The sequence below is a fragment of the Callorhinchus milii genome, unplaced genomic scaffold (assembly GCF_018977255.1).
Source record: "Callorhinchus milii isolate IMCB2004 unplaced genomic scaffold, IMCB_Cmil_1.0 Scaffold1, whole genome shotgun sequence".
Taxonomy (NCBI): domain Eukaryota; kingdom Metazoa; phylum Chordata; class Chondrichthyes; order Chimaeriformes; family Callorhinchidae; genus Callorhinchus; species Callorhinchus milii.
The window spans coordinates 44,155,349-44,180,279 of NW_024704742.1; the positions used below are offsets into that span (position 1 = coordinate 44,155,349).

Below are 24,931 nucleotides of genomic sequence, written 5' to 3' on the forward strand. Positions count from 1 at the left end.
CAAAAACAAAATACAGTAATTTTTTTGCAAGAGATACAGGTAAATGGAGTTACTTTCTGACATTTATCCCTCCCTTCTTTTCCTCCAGGATGTGAAGCTGACAGCAAGTAATGATGATTACTATTTTGTGTTTGAAGATTACTTGTATCAGGTAAGTTGAAACTTTTTCAGTGAATTCTGAGTTCGGTGAAGGCCAAGATGCGCAAAGAAATATCATTCTTATTTCAGCTCTAATTATTTTACAGGAAATTTAGTCGAAAATCTTGCGAGTTGAAATGCTGAAAAATTGTAGAACAGTTTAGATTTCTGCTTCATGTTTCGCATTGTTTTTCAAAGATCACAATTTTTAAATAGGTTCTTCCAAGGTCATTTTTAACGTATGTTATTGTTAACTTTTGCAAAAGCAAGTTATGATCTTCATAAAAGCTTCTTACTCATTCCTGGTGTCTTACTCATTCACTTCATGGCTGTTTGGTAGGATATTTCTGTGTTCAATTTGCTGTTGTGCACTAAATACACAGTGAAACACATTTTACACTACATTGTGTGAAGTGCTTTGAAGAGTCTTGACAACCTATTACAATGTAGCGCTCCTCCAGCACTGCATTACATTGACTGCCTAGATTGTGAGTTTCAAGTCCTAACATGGGGCTTGAACCCATTCACTTTCTGATACAGAGGTTTTTAAGAGTGATGAAGGGAGATATTTGTGGAGGATCATAGAATCAGGCTGATATTTGAGTGCATTACATAGCTTGTTCCTACTTTACTAAATCGTGTTTAATGATCCTTATAATTTCAGAGCAAAGTTTGTATGATTTTGTGCTATTGGTATGAGTAATAATAATAACAATAATCCTTGCATTTGATATAGTACCTTATCACATTTTTGCGACGTCTCAGAGCTCTTCACAGAATATACTGTAAAGTGAATTGACTGTATATTTTGTGAGTGAAACTTGGCAGCCAATCGCGCACAGCAGTGTCCCACAAACAGTCGTGGATTGAGTAGGCCTCTTTGCCACTACGGATGAATAAGCAGGCATGCTGAATAAAATGGATATGTTGATAACCCTACTGCCACCTTTTGTAAAGGTTTTTTCCGCTTTAGCTCATTTTATTTCTTTTTGTCGTTGGTCTTTTCTGAACAGACGAAGAGTATATATGATTATTGATTGCTCCTTATCCAACACCTGCGGCCTGTATTTACAGGATCTCAGTATTTTAAAATTGCTAACCCCCTGAGGGGCATTGCAGAGTCTTCTCATTAAAATTCTCATCAAGTGGAAAGATTGCAATTTCGTGTAAAGATTTAGAATTGAATGCAGTCTCAAAATATCTGACCACTATAGGCCTTGTTTGTCTGTCGCAGCCTAAATGGTACGAGTGAAAAAGATAATAAATATTTTAGAGTTTGTGTGACTTTCCTTCAGCTCATCTTGGTCGCAAAATAAGTTTCTGGAATTTATGTTTTTTTTTAATTTTAGTAATTTTGTTAAACTAGTCTTCATCTCTTTCACTCAGTTCTCAGCTTTCCAACCTATCTTTAATTCATTAATTCAGTAATACTTTAGCCACCGTTATTCTGCGTTTTCCTTTCATGTTTCTTCCAAGCATCACAAATAAATATAAAATGTTGATTCCTTTAAGATGACTACACGTTGGGTATTACTTTTGGTAATAAAATAAAATTGAAAAGCTCATTTCAAAAGTGCACAATAAAAAAAATTTCAAAAATGATTCCTTACAAATTCTGCATCATTATTAGAGAGGTTAATTGTCAATTTTATTAAGCAGTATATTGTTTAATCCTCTTAATTTTTCCTGTTTAATAGTTTTTACATGTTTAATAGCCTCCAAACCATAAATACTGATTGTGAGAGAGCAGTTATCCACCTAATTCACATGTGGGTATAACAATGAACCTCTCATGATCACAGATTATGTGTCTGTTGGTTCTTATGTCTGTCGGTTCATTACACTTGTGGTTGCAGATCTGTATTAACTGCAGTGAAATTTCCAAGTGGCTGTTCGTGACAGTTTGAGGTTGCAATTCTGTTAATAGTGATGTGATATGAAAGTACCTTTTTTTAAAAAAAAAACTTTTTTTTTTAGGAACCAACAGTCTTAAGTTCTAAACCAAATTACTGCCGAAGGGTACAGCTATTCAAACCTAGAAGTGTCCAAATCTGAGATCACACAGTATTAGCGGTGTTATATTTAGCCATAGGTTTTCTGCATTACAGAGCAAACATTCAGACAACATTCTCACCCTGATTGCTATCCAGTGACCAAGCTGAAAACTACACGACTGAGGGCAGAATTGGGATTTGTTATGATGGCGACTGTGGTTCAGTCGTTTCCTGACATTCATCATTAAACTTGCACACAAAGAATGGCCTGCTGGGCAAGGTACTGAAAGGCACCTGGCACTCATTTAACTATTGAAAGAATGAGTCATTGACTGCAGCAGAGGAGAAGGAGGAGGTCCCTCTTATTTATTGTAACAACCAGCAATTAACAATTGGGTCTTGAGTAAATATTCTTCTTAGAGTGATTTTAATGCTTTATTTATAATCTTTCTTTGACCTTTGTTCAAATGTTTATCTTTTAAAACTGCCCCATTCATTTCTCCCCAATTCGTTCTTTTATTTCAGTCTATTCCAGTGTTATCCAGACAACTGTCTGGGAAAAATGCAATTTGATGTGGAAGTATTTTGTGAAAAATATTTCAAGTTTATACAACTGCATGGTATGAATGGTTATAATCTCTTGCTGCTGAATTAAATAGGGTTCAAAGCAGCACACCTCCTTTATTAGTATGAAATGTGAAATCATAAAACCAATTCATGCATTTATCCCTTTGCATTTTATAAACTATTGTAAATTGTAATTGTTAAGGAAAATAATTTCCGTCTCAAATATGCGATAGTTGCTTCTAGTGCTGTTAATCTGAGCACCACAAAATTATATTGAGTATTTTCCTAAAATTGAAAGCAATATTTAGTTGTCCAAATGAATTTATGGGCCATTAATTTGAATTTCAATCACTGTTAGCTGCATGATGAGAGTTGCAGAGAACTATAATGTACATTTGTGCAGTGTTTCTACAGTCAAAAGTGAACTCTCCACTGCCTCAGTACAGCATTGCGGAGGAGGAGGCCCTCTTTATACTCCGATCTTCACTTTGCTTTCGATTCAGACTGGAAAAAAGACATACCTTATTTTGCACAGGCAGGCTTTCGCCTGCAAGGCCTGCTCCAACAGCACTACAAGTGACTGCAAATGCATCCTCAGTTCTGAACATCTGTGCTTTGGGAATTATCCAGTAACCCACAAGAGATATTTTGGTTATTTGAATATTTCTTCAAGTACGATTCTATTTAGAATAGTGGTCCTTGCCAGTACTGATGTGAATGTGTTCAGTGTCCAGGACACCAGAAAGGACCTGAAGCTCACATCACTAAATGACAACTGACTAAAAACAGTGGAATGAATTGAAAGCAGGTTTTCCCTTGACAGGAAAGCTTAACACTGCCGTACTCAATTTTTTAATTAACTATTTGGAAGAAGACAGACCTATTCTTCATGACATTTTTACTTTTAATTGATAGAATACTGGAGATATTTGACATATCTGAATAGTATGTCAGGAATAATAGTAATCCTTGCATTTGATCAAGCGCCTTATCACGTCTTCTGGACGTCTCAAAGCGCTTCACAGAATATACTGCAAAGTGAATTGACTGTAGATTTGTGGGTGAAATGAGGCAGCCCATTGCGCACAGCAGTGTCCCACAAATAGTCGTGGATTGAAGTGACCAATTTATTATTGTTTTTTCTTGAGGGATTATTATCAGGCGTGTGGAGTAAGGAAACTTGCCCAAGGTTTCACCCTGTCGGGAATCGAACCCAGGACTCTCGCTTGCAAAGTGAGTGCTCTAACCACTGAGCTACAGGACTTGGAAGTGGATAATAAAGGCAAAGGCATGATATGTCTTTAGCTATCTTCAGTCTGATCATTATTTTTGTGGAGTTTTATGTGTCATGAGATGAGGCAAAAGCATTTAAAGAATATAAAACATGCTTTTATCTTCCTTCGTAGGTTCTACTTTGCTTTTCTCGAGATACAATGGTTCTTGATCATTTCAGCTACAGCAGCGCTTCTCCACCTAGGTCATATATTCGAGGTAAGAAATTTATTGCAGACATATGTACAAAATGTACAGTAATTGAAAACCTGTGCTTTGGTTGTCAGGATATGAAGTCCAGCACTGAATCAAACTTTCCTCTTCATTTACTTTAAATGTTTTTTTCCAGAGGTGACACTTCACTGTTGAAAATTCAGTTTGCATTTGTAAATGAAAGTGTATCCTAACAAACAGGGAAAAATAAAAGTAGTTTAAAAAAACAGTTGTATTTGGGATTTACCATACTTTTAGAAAACATGTTTATGATGTTTTGATCAAAAGTTTAGTGATTAATTTGGTATACTGGCACTCTGAAAATTTCAAGCTTTCATGAAGTGTGAAAAAGATTAAATGACTAATGGATGCCCTAAGTACAGTTACTTTCAAGAAAAAAAGCCAGCCTAGCTGTAATTTTTTTTAATCAACAATTTTCATGCTATTGATTTTTTTATATAGGAAAACTTGGACTTGAAGATTATGCTGTGGTCTACCCACCGAATGGTAAGTATGATCGAAGAGCTTCCTCTAGTGGCAGCTGTGTTTAATGATTACAATAGTTTTTGTGTTTCCATTTTGGTTTCCACACGGTTTTGTGTCTCCATTTCCTTTTGGGTCTTAGTTTCTGTTGTACAGTATTGAGGATATTTACACTTTTTGCATCCGGCTTCTATATCAGTTACTCTTCACATAGGTATTGCACTGATTGGATCTAAAGTAAAGCTCCAGTATTGCCCTTTAATTGCAATCTAAATATCCAAGCCAGCCATCCTAGTAACCTCTCTGAATGAGACTCAAAACTATGTTTCTAGCTTTTAATGTCAGTGGGGAAGGGGGAAATGAGGACTATATCAACAGTGATACCACTAATAATTAGGTCAAAGAAACAATATTAATCAATATCCAGGGGAAGGGGGAAGGAGTGCAAGATTGTTTCACTAGTGATATCATGTCATATTTCTATGCTAAAGTGACCATCAATAATCAGAGAAACGTTTGTCTGCAATATATTGAGCTTTCACAATAATAATTAGATTGCCAAAAAATATTGGCAAATCTAATAGCCTATATAAGAAATGCCTATTATTTGCCAAATTTGAACTAAATATACTTATTCTGCACAGGGGTGATTCCTTTCCATGGCTTTGCAATGTACGGTAAGTAGTATTTTTTTCTATGTGTGCTTAGTGTCATTACAAATAGTCAGTAGAGATAGTGATAGATATTTTAGGTGCAAAATCTTCTATTTGCAAGCAATCAACTAGTGTTCAGGATTCTTCCACTCCTCCCCCCCATTCCCCATGAGCCTCAAATTGATTATGGTCTTAATAAAGATTCCTGTTGTTAAGGGGCTATTTAGAATTTCATAGAATGTTATAGCACAGAAACAGGTCATGTTGCCCAACTTGTCCATGCATGTGTTTATACTCCATACAAGCCTCCAACCCACTTAACCCCCACTCCTATACCTTAATTTTTTTAAAAAAAATCTGTGGTAGTGCATCAAAAAAGAAAAAGTATTCAAGTACATTTGATGTATTTTAAAGGGCTTTACTGATAATTAAAGAATATATCTAAACCTAATGTAATGAAGTTGATCTCTACTAACACATATACTAGCATCTTATTTGTATATGAGCTTTGAATCTATATACTACAAAAAAAGTTTTCAAATCTCAGTGAGTGGTACATCCGGAATCAAGAAAGCAGAGCTAAGTTAGCAATGAAGCTTTGACTATAATCTATTAAATTCAAGTTGTGTGAAATGCATATTAGCATATGATAAATATTAGCTAATTTAGAACCATCTAGCCTTTTAAAATTGTAGTCTAATACCAGCAAGTAACAACAAACCCTCAGCTGGTACTCTGCTCCCAGGCTGGTGATTTGGAGTGGCTTCAGAATGTACATTGATTTTTCCATAATATCCATTACCTGAGTAGAAGGCAAGTTATTGCTGATCCTTGAAACTCAGGAATATTTCATAAAGCTAGAATATATCTATTTTATTCTCCATGTTCTAATACATTTTTTAATACAGCTGGAGGAAGTACAGTGGAAGCCGGTTAAGCCGTTTTGTCCGGTTTAAGAGATGTTCGAGATTAACTGAAATACCATTCCCGCCCAGCAGAGGAGCCCCACAGATGTCGTAGAAAAATGTGGAATAATATTGTTTCACTTGAAGTCATGTTAAGTAACCAAACAGGACTCCCAAGTATTTTAACCTAGAAATTAAAGTTAAAATCCTGTGCCTCACAGTATTCAGTAAAATATATTTTCCTTAATTTGGCTGCAAAATACCAGCAGAGGAGCTTCCTCCCTCCCATTGCCGTTCCCAACGGACAGGAACGGGGCTAATTGGCGGTGGCCTGAGGTGATTGACAGCCCGTCGCTGCTTGTGAATGTTTGGGCTCTACTCATTCACAAGCGGCTCAGCTGTCAATCATGATATTTCCCTCCCTTGCTCTTCCCTGTTACTCCGCCCCCTCACTAATTGACAGCCCAACTTCAGCCGCTTGTGAATGGCTGGAGTCCACTGTCAATCAATCTTAGACTCCTCCCATCCATACCGGGAGCCCCTCATGGCTGAATGGACACACTGAAGGCCCGAGTGAGTACATTCAGTGGTGACCGGCGCGGCATTTTGCCAGGAGTAACCAGATTTTTGTCCGAATCAACCGGCCGATTTAAAACAGGTAAGAACACAAATGATTCGAAGCCGGGGGTTTTATTTGATTTACCAGACGTTCGGGGTTAACTGGCTTCCGGCAAAAGAGGATTCCACTGTACTTCGAACAGAAAGTAATACCCTTTTACTTTTCCCTTTAAGCTTACTGTAAGAATGATGTGCTCCCTTTTTATAAAGAATATAAAAAAGCTTTAACAGTTCTGATTTTTTGTTGTCTCAATTCCCATTTTACTCTGTATTGCTTCTTGTTTCTTACAGTTGCTCCACTCTGTTTTCTCTACCATGAACCCTCCAAACTTTACCAAGTGTTCCGCGAGATGTATGTGCGATATTTCTTCAGGCTTCATTCCATTTCATCCCATCCCTCGGTGAGTTCATGGGGGTGTGATGAAAATGCAGCAGGAATCTGTTCCTTTCTTGTATTGCTTTCAGAAATGAACAATTTCAGGGATACTTGGTTCCCACAATCAGTAGGTATGAAATGCAGCTATTCATAACATACTTGTTTTCAACTAAAAGTACAACTGATGGAAGCCAAGCATAGTAGGATTAGTTTTGTTCCCGTTTTGTATTTTCCTAATGATAGTAGTATCCACAGTTTATATTCCAACATTTCACTTAAACCTACTTCCCATCCAAATACATAAACATTACTTTAAATATTTAAATAGCTTTTCTGTGGAAAGTGTGTTCCAGAGATGCTTTTACAATATTTCTTGAGAATAAGCGAGTAGAATGTGAAATGTAAACTTTCATCTTATACCCCATTTTTTACAGTAACCTTGATTCTGAGTTCAGGGATTTAAAAAGTCATAACTCATCACTTACTTTGGCGTTAATCCCCTAAATAATGTCCTATGTTTTATTCAAAAAGTTAACAATTTCTTCACAATTATTATGTAATAGAAAGTAACCAGTGTATGACGTTGGTACCCACTCAGACATTTTGACAATTCCTTGCTTTGTGTATAGCAAAGTAGTTGATCTATAAATACTCCTTACTTACCATTTTGAGTAATGATCCTGTTCAGATCAGTCACAAAAAAACTATCATTTATCCAAGGTTGTGTTATGGCACTCCAGAAGTTGAGATCAACTGTTATATTAAAACAAACCACCTTCAAAAATTAATTGAAAGTCAAACTTTCTGAAAGACCAAGTGACCTTAGAAATAAAGTGAGTCTCATTGTGCCCTTTATGCAGCTTAGTTGGAGGCAGAAACACAAATACAAAGATACATTTTGTGTAAGTCTATAAGATCAGCTGGTTATCATGTTCCTTTTTCAACAACATCTCCTTCACACAGGGCAGCGTCTCAGAGCGCTTAACAGTGACAGAGACTAACACCAAGCGGGTTGGAGGGAGAAGGTGACTGTAAGCACGATCGAGGAGGAAGGTCTTCAGATGTGATCTTAAAGAGGGGAAGGAGGGGGCAAGGTGGAGGGATTGAGGGAGAGAGTTCCAAAGTTTTGGGGCATAGTGTCTTTGGGTTATAATTTCACTAATGACTTTATTTAGATCCAAATGTTTTGCTATAAATTAAGTTTTTATTTTAAAAAGCATTCAGACCAGGATGAAAGCAGGATGCCTAATTCCCTAGTAATCATTAATGTCCTCTTTATTCTATATCGCTGGAAGTTTCAGGATTAGCATTACGTGTCGTCATTCAGTGATCCTGTTGTTGCCATTTATTCTTTCTCCCCCCTCCCCCCAGCATGAGTGGGACTTTTTAAAAAATATTCCTTTTTTTCTCTTTCAACTTAATCCCTGACTGTGCCCAAGACATTAAAGAGAAGTTAGTTTTAGCCCAAATCATAATCCTGTATGGCAGAATTTTCTGCTTGATACCTGCAAATCATTTAATTCTTTTATAGACCGATATTGTGAAAAGCTTGTTAATGACTCATCAGTTCAGTGATGAATGCAACAAAAGTCATTTTTCTTTGATTGTTTCCAACTTCCCTCCCAATAAATAAAACAAAATTATTAACTAGCATGTATTGTTGTAACGGAATTTATGTGATATCAATTTGATGGTACTGAGCAGTATTTGTAGGATTTTATCTCCTCCCATCTTCAATTAGAAATCTGTTTTGTGTGGACTCCAGCATGGATGTTAGAGCATCTTTTATTGTCTATCTTTAGGGAATTGTATCACTTTGTCTCCTGTTTGAGACTCTCGTTCAGACTTACCTCCCTCAACTCTTTTATCGTCTACGTGAAATTGGAGCTCAACCGTAAGTACTAATTCCTCAAATAAAGTGTAAGAATGCCATCCATAATGTCCTGTTTTGAACGTAATTGTAACGGAAAATAATACCTTAGTGTTTGAAGCTATTAATGATCAATGAGTGCTTATAGGAATTCTCTGTATGACAACACAGACAATCCCAATTCTCAACCATCCCAATTCTCGGTTTTATCCCAGTAAAAAATTACTAATTTTACAGTCTTCTGTGATATACTTAATTTACAAATTGCACCCAGTGATTCAGAGTCACAGTGCAGAGAGGGCACATTCCTCAAGTAAATGTGACATTAGGTTTATCATGAACTGAGTTTCAATTACAATTTATTATACTTGGGATGGTCATACTTGCCCTGCCATACAATCAGCTCTTGCTGAGACTGTTTCAATATTCTTTCTTGCATGTTTAAAAAAAACACTGACAAATACTTGGGTCTTGGAGGCATAAAGGGATATGGTGAAAGGGTTGGGCACAGGGATCACAGCCAACATCCAATAAAGTGGTCCTGCAGGCTCGATTGGCTGAAGTTTTCCCAATGCTCCGAATATATTGCTCCTTGAAATTAAAATGTTATGTTATAATATGTTGTTGATAATACTGAGATGTGCAGATGGAAAGAGCTGCACAATTTATGGTCAGCTTTGCAAATGCATTTGCAAGATCTTGAGCTGTTTGGATAAAGAAGGACCTTTAGCATTAAAGTGACACAGCGCAATATGGGGCTCTGAAGGAGTACATTACTGGTGGACTTGTTTTGTGGTAAATGAGGCATTACATTATCTTGTATAGACTACAAGAGAAATACTGAGTTGTTGAATGTTAGCAGGTGCTGGATGAGTATTCTAACATTACTTCTTGCTCTTATGCAGTAACTAATTCTCTAGAAATCAAATAATGTTACAGAAAGATAATGTGTTTGTGAACTTTAGGCTTGATGTTCATGTAGCTTTTACTGTTAAAATATATTGGAGTCCTGTAGCTCAGTGGTTAGAGCACTCGCTTTGCAAGCGAGAGACCTGAGTTCAATTCCAGGCAGGGCGAAACCTTGGGCAAGTTTCCTTACTCCACACGCCTAATAATAATCCCTCCAAAACCAAAAACAATAATAAATTGGTCATTTTCAATCTACGACTGTTTGTGGGACATTGTTGTGCGCAATTGGCTGCCGCGTTCGCCCACAAATATACAGTCAATTCACTTTACAGTGTGTTCTGTGAAGCGCTTTGGGACGTCCTCCCGACGTGAAAAGCGCTATATCAAATGCAAGGATTATTATTATTATTATTATTATTATTATTATTATTATTATTATTATCTCCTGCTTTACATGTATGTTAACCTTTTATTTTTTTCCCCACAGGCTTCGAATATCATTTAAATGGATGGTGAGGGCATTCTCAGGCTACCTAGCAACTGATCAGCTCTTGTTTCTTTGGGACAGAATTCTGGGGTACAATTCGCTGGAGATTCTTGCTGGTATGAGAACAGCAGCATGATGTGGAGATATGTAAAGGAAATGAATGCAACGCCTTATGCTCATCTTTTTGTAATTTTGTCTCCCTGTATCCTGCTGAATACAATCAATAGATTATACAGTAATTGAACATCGGATAATTGAATTATTTGGTTTATAGAATAGAATTTAGAAATCCCAAACCATTTACACAACTTATCTGAGATGGGTTAATTGAATATAAAATCAAATAATATGAGTCTGGATAAATGCATAATTCCAAATCACTACGTTCTACAGGATGTACCTGCATTCTACAATAAGTCTATAATTAATATCACTCATTGTTTCTTTACATAGCAACAAATTTTTAGACATTTCTGGAAAATGATGTTTGCGCGATCTCTGCTTGTTTGTGAGTGTATGTAAATGAAAGTGAAGAGAAATTGCAATGGTCTTTATTAATGAGTATCACTTAAATCAACTAAATAGAAAGTAGTATTTAAATTAATAAACACACATCATACATGGCATCAAAATATGACCTGTCTGAATGCAAGTTCAGTTATATGAATAGTTCATTATATGAATTTATTGAACAATTTTGAGTCAAATTATGATTTCACTGTATATAAAAGCGTACCCCAGTTTGGCACTGGAAGGAAATCTTGTACTTAAATAGCTGACTGAGGACCTCTGCTGGAAACATCGCAACTTCAAACAGTATGTCCACAAATTAATTTTCTAGTTCTAGTTCCAGACACGTTAGCCTCTTACGATTTGCCTATGTTAGTTTTTCTCATCCCTTTTCCCAAATCATTTTGTGGAGTCCTGTAGCTTAGTGGTTAGAACACTCTAATTGATCCGGGGGAATTATTACCCCCGGATTGCTTTTCCGGGGGTAATAATTCCTTCAAAAAAAAAAAAAAATTGGTCACTCAATCCATGACTGTCTGTGGGATACTGTTGTGCGCAATTGGCTGCCGTGTTTCACCCTCAAAATATACAATCACTTCACTTTACAATATATCCTGTGAAGCGCTTTGAGACGTCTGCTCTACATCAAATGCAAGGATTTATATTATTATTATCATTTTGACAAACTGATTCCCTCTAGTGAACGCAAATATGCCAAATAAAAATAGAAGTCGCTAGGAACACTCAGCAGGTCAGGTAGCATCTGTGGAGAGAGGAAAGTGAGTTAATGTTTCAGATCGATGACATTTTGTCAGAAACATTAACTTACTTTCCTCTCTCCATAGATGCTGCCGGACTTGCTGAGCATTCCCAGCGACTTCTGTTTTTATTTCAGATTTCCAGCTTCTGCAGTATTTTGCCAAGTCTACAAAAGGTGGCTTAAGATTGTGATTTGAACGCACTCACAGCTAAGAATCGTATGTTCTAGTATGGGTATAATACTCTACTGATAGATAACGTGCAGTCCTATTACAATGCCTTTTGTTTTATTGAACTATATTGAAGTCTATAATAATAATAACCTTTGCATTTGATACAGCTCCTTATCAAGTCTTCGAGACGTCTCAGAGGTTCACAGAACAAACTAAAGTGAATTGAATGTATATTTTGTGGATGAAACCCGGTAGCCAATTGCACACATAGATTTTCAGTTTATTTACAGTTTATTAAATAACATTCTCCATTTTAGACAGTCTTTGTTGATTTGCTAGAGGGGCAGGAAGAACACTTTTAGTATTTCATCACTGAGTTGCTGTTTGGTATAATAGTGACCAGGAATGCAAATGTATCAGGAATTGGTTTAGCTACACAAATCATTGTTGATTGACCTGTGCGTACATTAAAATCTTGGCTATAATAATAATCCCTTCATTTGTTAAGCCTTTGTTGTGTTAATGGTGATATTTAGGGAAAATGTCAGCATCCTGCCAGCAAACTGCCCAGGTGTTTAGTTGACTTTAAGGGACTTGTCCCAGGTGTGACCGCTGTTTAATCCTGTCTATTTTATTTCAGTGCTGGCAGCTGCTGTATTTGCCTTCAGAGCAGAGAACCTCATGGAAGCGACATCACTTGCTGCAGCTGAAGTAAGGAATTACAGCTTTACTCTGGGTTAGAGGAGAGGGGTGGTGGGGAGGAGGCCTGATGTTTTGGTCCCTCAATGCAGTAGATGTGCCAAGTAGGAGGTTGATGCCTTTGAGGTGGGGAAAGAAGAGAGAGCTGGACCAAGCACACTATCATGCATCTCCCAGAGGTCAGTTCAGACTATTGGCAAAGGACCGGCTTTAATTTAGGTGGTGTGGGATCTGAGCAGATCAAGGAGATTGGAGGTAAAATTGAAGGACTCAGAGCCTGATATAAATTTATCACAAAAAGAAGTAGACAATGACAACTATAGACAAGATTGTTTTGTTCTTGTAATTTTGGATTTTTCATTTTAGCTTCAGATTCAGAATGTTTTATGCCCCGAGTTGGTAGAATCATAACCCCATCAACTATGTCATGAACTAATGACATTACATCAGAATGTTGTCTGGACACCTGGACTACCCAATGCTACTATCTGTGAAAGCACCACTGACACGTCTTTACATCAAGGTCTTTGTGAATTCATATTAATGGCAAGGGGGGTTACTCTTGACTTTTCAACTCACAGATATCACTTGCATGGGAGTGATTTCTGCACACAGCACACATGCATGCAATGTTCAGAAAGTAACATCAGTGATGACCTGGAAGTTGGTCATATTGCTGGCCTTTTTTGTAACATGGCTTCTGAGATATCCAAAGGCCAGTGCTCTGGAATTTTTCAAATTGTTGTCGTCACTTCCTCTCAATGGAGGGGAGTTTTTCTCAGACTATCTGCTGTACCTCATTTTGTTGGTTGTACCTCATTTTTCTAATAATAATGTTCCCCTCTATATATGAGGCTACCATGTTCAGGTTCCCTCACTTTTATGAACGTTCCTTTCTGTTTGATTGGGAGCAAAGAGCTGACTAACAGCATAACAGAGTTGAGCTAATAATTTGGTTAACAAAGGGCAGCCTCATTTCAAAAGTGAATCGTCATTCTCAAAGGTGATTAATGTAAAAGTATCGCATATTTTCTTGCTTTCATCTTGCTAGTAGTAACCTTAACTAATAGATGTTCTTTCCTAATAATAATAGTAATCCTTGCATTTGATATAGCGCCTTATCGTGTCGTTGAGGCTTCTCAAACCGCTTCACAGAATATACTGTAAAGTGGACTGACTATATTTTGTGGGCGAAATGCACACTCAATTGCATACAGCAATTTCACACAAACAGTCCTGGAGTGATTGACCAAATTTTCTTTTTGGGTGGTGGGGATTATTACCCTCGGAAAGCGATCCCCCAATCTATTAACAACCGGGTTCCTATTTAGTGCTAGGTAAACAGAGGTGTATGGAGTGAGGAAACTTGCCTGAGTTTTGCTCCACCAGGAATCGAACTCAGGTCCTCTCGCTTTCGAGGCGAGTGCGCTAACCACTACGCTATGGAACTCCAACTGTAGATGTTGGTTCTCATGTTCATTGCTTGTATGACGTGCAAATCATCTTCTGTATGAAATGTGTGTGGCCTACAAATCATCTCCTGAATGAATTATGCAGGTGACACATAATTCATACAGGACTTGTTTCAGTGATTTGTTTCAGTAGACCTATTTCATTGGGCACATACATCAGCTACTACAATATCAAGATGAGACGATGAGATCAAAGCTAAACCCATTCGGCATGTACAATAACATATATTGAACCACTAATATTGTTTTGGAGACTTCACACACGTTTACATTTCCTTGTTTTGTTTTAACGATGATGCTTTTATATATCAAGATCGTACTCGATCCCAGGAAACCCACATAAAAAGGTTGCAATTCAACAGCTGCAGCATTTTGTTGCTTATCTGATTTCCAAGAGTTCTATTTGTGGTGACAGGTTATATATATTTCTAATCAGCGATTTTCTGTTCCTACAGGCTGTACTTGCTGATCTTTCCACACTAAAGGTTATGCCTCTTCTACAGCTCTTCCTCTTTGCTACTGTTCCTTGAAGCAATACCTACAGAGGTTAGAAGTCCAGACATAATCATCTCACCAATCCTTTTGTCTTCATACCACAGTCTGATGATGAACCTGCATGAGAAAGTGAATGAAAATATGTGCATGTAGATCATGGACTACTTTCTATTTTAAAAAGATGACAGTTCAAAGTTAATAAGTCAAATATAATGACCCTTGTATACTTTGAAACAGCACATGTAAATACTTGGTGTATAATTTGCCCGAAAAAAATAAATTAAAGCTCTTTCTCCTGATGTATTTTTCACCCATATTTAACATGTATTCATTCAGAACTCTTGGAGATCAGATAAGCCATCAAATGCTACTGCCTCACTAATAGTCATTTGCTGACATGGAGCAACAATATCCTTACAATACTTCCTATAAATGACAAATTGTTAATACGTAAAATGATTTGTGTACATAGCAAAGCTAAAATGCAAATTATACTGTTACTTGGCTCAGTTTGTAGCACTCACCTCTGGGTCAGGAGGCTTTGGGTTTAAGGCACATTGAGTCTTTAGCTCATTGTTGAGGCTGACACTCCAGTGTAGTGCTGGAGGAGCACTGAATTATCAGACATGCAGTTCCTCCATTGAGATTTTAACCCAAATCCTAATCTGCCTATTCAGGTGGATGTTGACAATCCATTCACAATATTTGAAAAGGGAGTTTCTAGGTGTCCACCAGCTAAATTAGTCATTCACTCCATGTTTCGTTTTGGATCACTGCGTACATTGGCTGCTGTATTTGTACAAATACTCTAGTAGCAATTACCTATGAAGCATTTGAGATGTTTCAGCATTATAAGCACTGCATAAAATGCAAAGATCATTATATAAAATTTAAAATATATTCTGATGTTTGACCCTAGACATTACTAGAAAAGAAGATGTACAGAACAAGAAAAAAAAACTAATTGCATTTATGCAACCCCCACCACGGAGGATAGTGTTTATTTAACTACTAAATTAGTTCCTTCCAGTGGACTATGTAAATCTACAGCCATAGACTTCGAATTTATTTAAATTGTGCTTTAAATTGTGATTTAAATCCCAGATAAAACTGTTTTAAGGCACGTCAAGTTTTTTTTGTCCTCGATCTCAGAAGGTATCAATCGTGTAAGTTCCAGGTTATTAGTCAAATGTTGCAAATTATGTAATTCCATTTGCAATGCATATGTGAAATTTCATAGTGCTTGGGAAAATGGATATGTAGAATATGTTGTGTAGAATATGTGGTAATGTGGCCTTTAGTCCATAAAGTTGTTATGCTTTGAGGGGTAGAATATTGAGAATATTGTAGTTTTGCATATATATTGAAATATGTGTGAAGTATGCAAGCATTTATATTGTAGTATATTTAGTTTTGCATGAGGTTTATCAATTTTGTGCTTGCGTCAGTAAAGAAGGCAAACAAGATGTCGGCTTTATTGCCAAATCAGTTAAATTCAGATCCACAGGAGCTTTATGCTGCTCTGGTTGGATTGCACTGTGGGTTCCCAGACCTTGGAGTCACAGGAGAGCAATGAAGATAATCCTCAATGTTAGAGGAGTAAGCAACGATTAGACAAAGTAGGATTCTTCAATCTTGAAAGAAGACATTTCAAAGGGGTCCTTCATACAGGTACACAACATTTCATTTTAAATGGGATTGAGAAAGTAAACCCAGGACAAAAGGGTGTAGGCTTAGAGTTGCATAGAGCAATTTCAGGACAGACACCAGGAAGTATTTCTTTACCCAGAGGCTAATTAGCAACTGGAACACGTTTTCTGGAATAATTGAGGCAAGATTATTGGACTCTTTTAAACGTAGCTTGATGCTGTGATGAGAAGACAGAAGCATGGATATTCTGGAATGATGAGGTGAAAGGGGCTGAAGGGGATGCTTCATCCAAACTAATTTTGTGATCCTCAGCCTATAATCAGAGTGTAAGTTATGCTTACATCCACATTGTTATCCATACATTAAAACAATTTACTCATACAATGCAATACAAATTTACATTTATATACCGTTGAAAATACATTAAATTCTGTCATCTTGTTTTCACAACTTAGTGACCACATTGATCTTGGCGTTTTCTGAATCGTCTCCATTAAATCAATGTGCTTTGGAAGGTACAATGCTAAAAATTGCACACAGTATTGCAAATGTGACCCTACAGTATTGCATACCCGTTTTGACTTGTGATGAGTGTAACATAATGACTATAACTGCATGCTAATCTGAAAACAGTTGTACATGTAGTATTTTGCAATCCTTTAGAATTCTCATCATGGTCTCCACTTAAATCTCCACAGATTGAAGTACTTTACCTGACATTACATTCCTGATGTCACTGCTTCCTTCAGATTTTGAACCATCAAATGCTATTTAGCCTATGTTCCTCTATAAGTCTCTGACTTTTTCCCCAGACCTGCCAAGTCTCACTTCTGCACGATCTCTCTCATATTTCAGTTTAGAATTGTAACCTATTTTAATGCATGTCACTCTTTCCAACAAAATAAACACAGCTCTATTTAGTTTAAAAGGGTTTGCAACCTGTATCACTCTTACTGATCATATTGTCTGTAAATGGCCTTGCCAACTTCAGGGTGGGGGGGATATAATCCTACTGAACCACTAAGTAGAGATATACAATTCTTGCATTATGGCATTGCTGTAACAGCACCATCTATCAACAAGTTTGGTTTAAAAGGTGAAGTTGCATTGGACTCGATGTACTAGAATGATTTCCAGACTCACAGTGCCAGAATTTTAATGTGATGGCATTTCCTCACACAGCAGGCCCAGAATAATCGCTGCGAGAACTTTGCATCCTAAACAAGTTAACATATTTGACATACATCATTAAGTCTTTTTTTTACAATTTTCCCCTGATTATTAGTATTTGATTTATATTGATTGTTTTGCCCAGTATAGTAGAAAGATCAATCGTTGGGACCTGACCCCTTTGTGGATATGAAAGCAGTGTGGATATCAGGTTTGTGTGTGCGTGTCTTCCTCTTGTACTGTATTAGCTTTTGTGCATCTTTCCCTCTAGATCACTCTAAATTTGTTATTCTGGAGATTTGAACTCGACTGATTTGGCAGTACAGTCCAGAATCCTATTGCCTTGTTTATTGATGTTGTTTGGGATAAATAACATACATGGTGATTTAATGGATAAATGCACACCTAATATTTGCTGATATCACAACCTTATTTAAGTTCTGCATCAGAGCCTCATTGCAGATAAATGGCGTTTGGATAGTCAGTGCGTGATAACTGAGCAATCTCAGACCTGTAGCTTAGTGGTTAGAGGACTAGCCTCATGAGTGAGAGGACCTGGGTTCGATTCCCAGGCAGGGTGAAACATTGGGCAAATTTCCTTACTCCACATGCCTCTATTTACCTAGCAGTAAGTAGGAACCTGCTTGTTAGTCGATTGGGGGATCGCTTTTCCGGGGGTCATAATCCCTTCAAAAAAAATTACAAAAATAATAATAATTTGATCACCAAATCCACAACAATTTGTGGAATACTGCTTTGCGCAATTGGCCGCTGCATTTCACACACAAAATATACAGTCAATTCACTCTACAATATATTCTGTGAAGCACTTTGCGATGTCTCGAAGACATGATAAGCTGCTATATCAAATGCAAGGATTTTTATTATATGGTGTTTAAAACACTCTTTAAAGTTAGATTATGAACAACAACATTTCTGTTCTTTTTCATTCTTCAAAGATTTTTCTCAAAGAACGACATGGACTTTTATAGTACCTATCACATTAACATCTCAAAGTGCTTTAAAATAATAACTGTTAAGTGTAGTGACTCTTCATAAGTAAAAACAGCAGAAATGTTGCATACAGCAGAGTCCTGCATACCTAGACATGAAATAAATGACCAGTTTATCGGGCTGATTGTCTGCCAGAAAACCAGAAGAAACTGCTTTCTCTTATGAAATATTGTCATCAGATCTTTGATGTCCATCTGAACATGTAGATAGGATCTTAGCTCACCTCATCTGAAGGACAACATCCAACAATGCTGCACTCTTGACTTTGGATTAGAGGGTGAGCCTAGACTACGAGCTCATTCCCAATGTGGGGGTTGAACCCACAATCTTTGATCCAAAGGTGAGAATATTACTAATTGAGTCAAGCTGACATCCCTCTCAACAACTGTTATCAAAACCTCACACAGTTTTCACTGAAATGTGCAGTTGTCCACCAAGAACAAGTTAATGGGTGCGGACATGCAATCCATCAGTTGTCAAAGCACAGCTTCAAAGGAATGAAAAGCTAAGAATAAGTGTTAGAAGGTGAGGAGTACTTGTAAGATCGCAATGCAGTATCAAATGGAGAATAGTATTAGAAGTGACTTGTCAGGCTAAGGACTGGAATGGGAAATGCAATGCTACATAATTGTGCTTTAAGCTCCTCTGATGTTTCATTGGTAAACCAACTGCCAAGTATGAAATTGCCGTTCTAGGTCTTGGACTTGATCCTTGGCTTGTGCTGAGTAAGCTGATCTCTGCTCAGTGATAGTCTTAGCCTCAGTAAATTGGGTTTCAGAGAAAATAATCACACTGGTTATCCAGTGACCCCTGCTGGTAAGAGTTTTTGTGTGCACTTGGAGAAGACTTAGTTTGGGCTTGGCTGTGGTGCGCTGATGGTATGAAAATGGTAAGAAACACAGGATTAAACTTGGCCGTGATGCTTCCTGTGGCTGAATAGTTTGCAGACATCACTCGTCTCATACATGAAGAATCTGCATCCCCAATATGTGTCCTTTGGGGAAGGTTAAAAATATCAGTTGTTTCAAGCAAAATGTGTCAATAGTATGGCATAATGGCTGAAATATTTACTTGGATTAGATTTTTTTCTCCTTGAAAACCTCTGTTATCACACTCCTCCTCAAAAACCCACCCTCGATCCCTCTAATCTCTCACATTACCGTCCCATCTCCAGCCTGCCCTTTCTTGCTAAAATCTGGGAATGCATTGTTTAGGTCAACTTTGGTCACACCTCTCCCTCCTCAAGCCCCTGTAGTCTGGTTTTCGCTCTGCAGAGACAGCACTCGTCAAAGTCACAAACGATATTCTCTCTATCTGTAAGCAGAGCTCCCTTGCCTCCTCGTCCTCCTGGATCAGTCAGCCAGGCCATCCTCCTCCACCGCCTCTCCTCCCTCATCTACCTTAGTGGGACCGCACTCGCATGGTTCGAGTCCTATTTAACCAACCGCCTCCATTTCATCTCAGCAAATGGTTTCTCCTCCGCCCCCGCCTGGTCACCCACAGGGTACCCCAGGGCTCCATCCTTGGCCCTCTTCTTTTCCTCATCTTTTCCTCATCTATATGCTCCCTTTGGGTGATGTCATCCACAGATACAGGGTAAGCTTTCACACGTATGCGGATGACACACAAATCTACTTTGCTTCCTCCAGCTGCGACTCAAGGTCAGCCAATGTTCTCTCAGCTTGTCTGACAGACATCAAGACCTGGATAAGTGTAAACTTCCTGCAGCTGAATGTGGACAAGACAGAAGCCATACTCCTTGGGTCCTGTCAATGTCTTCACTCAGGGGATCTAAACTCCTTAACCTCCCTGGGCTCTCCCTCAGACTCACCGAACCAGTGCGCAATCTAGTTGTCTGGTTCTACCCCCCAGTGTCCTTCCTCCCTACATCCGGTCCCTGACCAGGATCGCCTTCCTCAACCGCCACCACATTGCCTGCCTTCGACTGTACTTTACCCCAAATGCAGCCAAAACCCAGGTATGTATTTGTCACCTCCCGTCTGGATTACTCAAACGCACTCCTCATCGGTCTCCTCCAGCTCATTCAGAAATCTGCTGCCCGCATACTTACCAGGACCGAACACCGAATGGATCGACTTCAAGATCCTCACACTCGTATTCAAATCCACTCTCTGGCACCTCCCTACTTCTCCGACCTCCTCACTCCCCAATCCACCATCTGGCACCTGCGCTCGACTGGCGTCAGCCTCCTGCTCATCCCTTGCATCTTCCGCTCCACCATTGGAGGTCCCACTTTCAGCCACTACGCCCTGAAAATGTGGAACACTCTTCCTCAATCCCTCTGGCTTGACCTCTCTCTACCCTTTGAAACTCTCCTTTTCGACTGTGCTTACAGTCACCTCCACCCTCCCACCCCCCGGTTTGGAGTCAGGAGGCACCACTGCTAAGCGCTCTGAGGCACTACCTGGATGGAGGGCACTATATAAGTTCAAGTTGTTGTTGTTGTGGTGAAGTGTACTGACTGTTTTGTAGACTGTATTTTGTTGCCCCCTCTCTACTCTTTTTCAAGTCGCGTCTAAAAACTTTCCTTTTTGAATTTGCTTGTGGTCACCACTCGCCCCCACCCAGCTTGGAGTCAGGTTACGTCCCTGTTATGTGCTCTGAGACGCTACCCTGGGTGGAGGGTGCTATATAAGTACAAGTTGTTGTTGTTTCGTCCATTACTGGAAGCACTGTATATTGTATGACATTATGGCACTGTTTTCATATAATGACATTGAAGAAATCAAATTACTATGCGATTAGAAATACTATTTGAAAGGTACAGTACTCTGCTCATCAGATACCGACCTTATCAGTTACAAATTCATAACAAGGTTAAAAATAACTAAGCACTGAATGAAAATAAGATCTAAAGTGAAGTCTAAAGTGCTTCTTCCAGTACAGGCTTCATTTTAATTTTAGCACTTGATAAAGAAGCTTTATAAGTAATTAAATAAATGGTAACAACATAACTAATAAAACCTCTTTATTCCCCTGTTTGGCAATGTTATTGTTAACTTTATTATTGTGTGAAAAATGGTAACAACACCCTTACAAAAGCTTTCTTTGGGGGCTTCTGTGGGATTACTGCTCAATTCAAGCTGTATTAACTCGAAATTATTACAAAATGGATTAGTGTATGCAGTTTGGTTACAGGATTTTATAACAAAAACAAGGCTTTGAAAAGATTTAAATAATGACATGTATCATTCCAGTTTGTAAACAACTGAGCTTAAATGGGAATTGACCTGTAATTTTCTTGTCCTAATTTTTCCTCTCCTTTCCTGTGTGCAATTAGCTGCCGTGTTCACCCACAAATATACAGTCAATTCACTTTACAGTATATTCTGTGAAGCGCTTTGGGACGTCTAGAAGACGTGAAAAGCGCTATATCAAATGCAAGGATTATTATTATTATAACTAGGGCAGTCTCAGTCACCCGCCTGTGACTAAAACAAAAAGAGGTGCTGATTGGTAATTCCCCACAGTGAGGTTTTTTTTTTGGTGTTGGACATGTGCGGAAACCCATCACCGTGCTTAAGATGTTAAGAGTATCCAAATCAAACTGAAGGTTTCACACATATAAGCCACCTGCCTCTGCAGGGACACAACCTGCAGATCTAATTCTGGTGAATATTAGGTGAGGTTGGCAAGAACCAAGGCTTGGGGACTCCAGAGTGTGCGTTGGAGTCTTACCAGCTAAAACAGCATTGCCAGTGATATAACTGCCTGACAAGCTTTCCCTCTGCTTGTGCAGTTTAGACAAACCCTACACTTTCGGGCTTTGGCTTGCAGTGTTAACAGGAGCTGAGTGGGAAGAATTTCTGTTCCTTGTGACTGGACTGCGTCTCAAAGTGCTACTAATGAGCCAGGCTTGTTCTATCATCAGCAGTGCCCTGGAGTATTGTGGACACCTTTGACTTAGGAACCAAACTATGAAGACTACCATAGAGGGTTGACTCGATTCTGACAATCTGTTTCTAAGCACATCACCTTGGATCTAGCTCAACTCCAAGGAGTCTTCATTTACCTCCCAGGAGGTTAGTACCCATAGGGAGAAAAGCAACAGAGAGCGACTCAGCCAAGGCACCTCTGAGCAGCCACTTTTAGAGAGAAATAATTTGGCCCAAAACAAAGATATTAAATGGACCCATTGATCCAAAGGTAATCTTTTAGACTTTGACCTCAATTCAAGAATTCACTTTTACACAAGCGTGTACCAAGCAAATTATAACATTTTACATATTTTGACACTTAAGAGTTCCACAACTCAAGTTCAACTCTAGGCTGTAATAGATGGGCAGCTGTGAGTCATGGAGCTGGTATTCATTCTCAACTGTATGACTCAAGTGTAAAGCTTTTGGGCTCGGAACAAAAAAGGCAATTATTGCTTCAGCTGTTTAGCAGGCAGGAATTCAGTATTATTGGCAAGAAATTATATGCATTGCTTTACGGCAGCAATACTGCACTTAACAACTTATGAACTGTTGAATAAAATTGAACCAGGTACCCTTTTGCATGTATGAGAGATTATATTGAATTGCAGAGGATTACATTTTAACCGAGCTACAGAGCTTGCTTATAAATTAGGTTACGTTTGAGGCTAAGATATACTTGTAAATTGAATTCCCAATTTTCACTTGCAGATTTTCCTGGCTAACAAAATATCATTGAAGAGGTGAGAGGCAAATTCCACAAAGGTGAAGAACACATTGATTTTGTTCTGTTGCATTGCTGAATATAATTTTTCAGATGTAACAAGGATTCCATTAAACACCCGAAACCTAGAAGGTTGGCGTCTGAGTTGGCTTCACTTTCATTGAAAATCATTCATCGTATTAATGAATCAGACTCCTGATAGCTGGAGACATACATCTATCTCCCTTTCACCTACACTTTCCAGTAAATCCTGTGAAGCATTTTGAGACATCTCCACTACAATCAAAATGCAAGGATTATTATTATAACATTTTCTTCAACTTTCCCACAAATTAGAGGACCCAGGTGGGCAAAACCTTAGGCAAGTTTCATTACTTGACATGCTCCACACACTTCTGTTCACTTTGCAGTAAGTAGAAACCTGGTTGTTAGTCGATTGACAGATCACTTTCCGGGGGTAATAATCCTTAAAAAAAATGGTCAATAAATCCATGACTGTTTGTGGGAGACTGCTGTGCTCAATTGGCTGCCATGTTTTACCCACAAAATACACAGTTAATCCACTTTAAAATATATTCTGTGACGCCATTTGAGACTTTTCAACAATGTGATAAGGTGCTATATCAAATGCAAGCATTATTTTTTTTCAAATTATTATTTCTAGCCATCCACCTGAATAATTTCAAAATTGGTTCACCAGTGACCAGGTCCACTTACACCCAAAGAAAGAATTCTGTGGAGTGGAGCGGTTATTTCTGAGAATGATTGCGATTCCTGTGAGTTTTTTTTACATCTTCTCACTGTGTGTCTTGTTCATACCCCTATTGGGCAATTGTAACTAACGGTATCTCTACCTCTTCATTTGAATTACAGAAAGGTATTCGGTATCATTGCTCCCAATTTCTCTTACTGTATACCATGGCTATTGAAACTTCAGCTGCTTCCATCTGGTCTGTCGTGGCATTAGTGGGGTTTGAGTTGCAGGCCAAGAACATCAAATATACCTATAAGGCTTCAAAATTATAACTTTTGTGTGGTTTAATGAGTAATTTGTCATTTTCATTCCATCATTTCTTATTTTCTTAAATCGCAGACATCCATTTGACTTATTTTAACTGTTTAAAATAAAGACCAGAGTCTCAAAACTCTGAGCCTGTTTTATATTAAAAAATAAGATTTTGCAGAATTGTAAATAATTCATATATTCAGCCTGAATTTTGAAGTTTAATTTTATTTTAAAAGTACCATAGAAAACCAGCTTACAAATTAAGAATCAATTTAAGAATGTTCAACATTTCAGGGTGTTTTAAATTTTTTGGACAAAATGTTCCTCAGGTTAAGACGAGGTGTAATTTTGATACTTAATGTGCCCTACAGAACTACACATTAGCTGTACTGATAGTAAGTATAACAGTAAACACTGTTTTCTTTTCAACTCAGGCAGAGGTTTAAAATTGCTAAGGGCAATTTCAGGACAGATACCAAGAAGTTTTTCTTTATCCAGAAGGTAATTAATGACTGGAACAAGCTGTCAGGAAGCTGCGGTTGAGGCCAAGGCATGACTGACTCATTTAAAAAACAGCTTGATACTGTGATGGGAAGATGGCAGGATGGATATTCTGGAAAGATGAGAACAAATGGGCTGCAGGGCCTTCTTCATCCAAACCATTTCTGTGATCTTTCAAACTGGGAGGACATCTCAAAGCGCTTCATAGCATATACTGTAAACTGTAGTGACTATATTTCAAGGTGAATATGGTAGCCAATTTGCACCTAGCAATTTATCACAAACAGTCATAAGGTGAATACCCAAGTTTATTTGGAGGATTGTTGGCCAGGACA

General features: G+C 38.1%; 1 protein-coding gene and 1 non-coding gene across 3 annotated transcripts in view; one reads left to right on the forward strand and one right to left on the reverse strand.

Moving 5' to 3' along the window:
• Positions 1–23,132, forward strand: part of tbc1d19 (TBC1 domain family, member 19) — a 51,557-nt gene extending 28,425 nt beyond the window's left edge. The window contains exons 13-21 of one of the 2 annotated variants that reach the window (XM_007889068.2): positions 89–151; positions 4,106–4,190; positions 4,647–4,691; positions 5,312–5,344; positions 7,135–7,244; positions 9,022–9,113; positions 10,486–10,601; positions 12,568–12,638; positions 23,077–23,132. In XM_007889068.2, coding sequence (XP_007887259.1) covers positions 89–151; positions 4,106–4,190; positions 4,647–4,691; positions 5,312–5,344; positions 7,135–7,244; positions 9,022–9,113; positions 10,486–10,601; positions 12,568–12,638; positions 23,077–23,112 — 651 coding nt within the window. In that variant the 3' untranslated portion in view covers positions 23,113–23,132. Of the gene's footprint in view, positions 1–88; positions 152–4,105; positions 4,191–4,646; positions 4,692–5,311; positions 5,345–7,134; positions 7,245–9,021; positions 9,114–10,485; positions 10,602–12,567; positions 12,639–14,553; positions 14,893–23,076 lie in introns of those variants that run through there. The other variant, XM_007889069.2, reaches the window with a different exon arrangement.
• Positions 14,004–14,076, reverse strand: trnas-cga. Its single transcript has one exon. It is a non-coding gene; the product is annotated as a tRNA-Ser (tRNA).
• Positions 23,133–24,931: the final 1,799 nt, after the last annotated feature.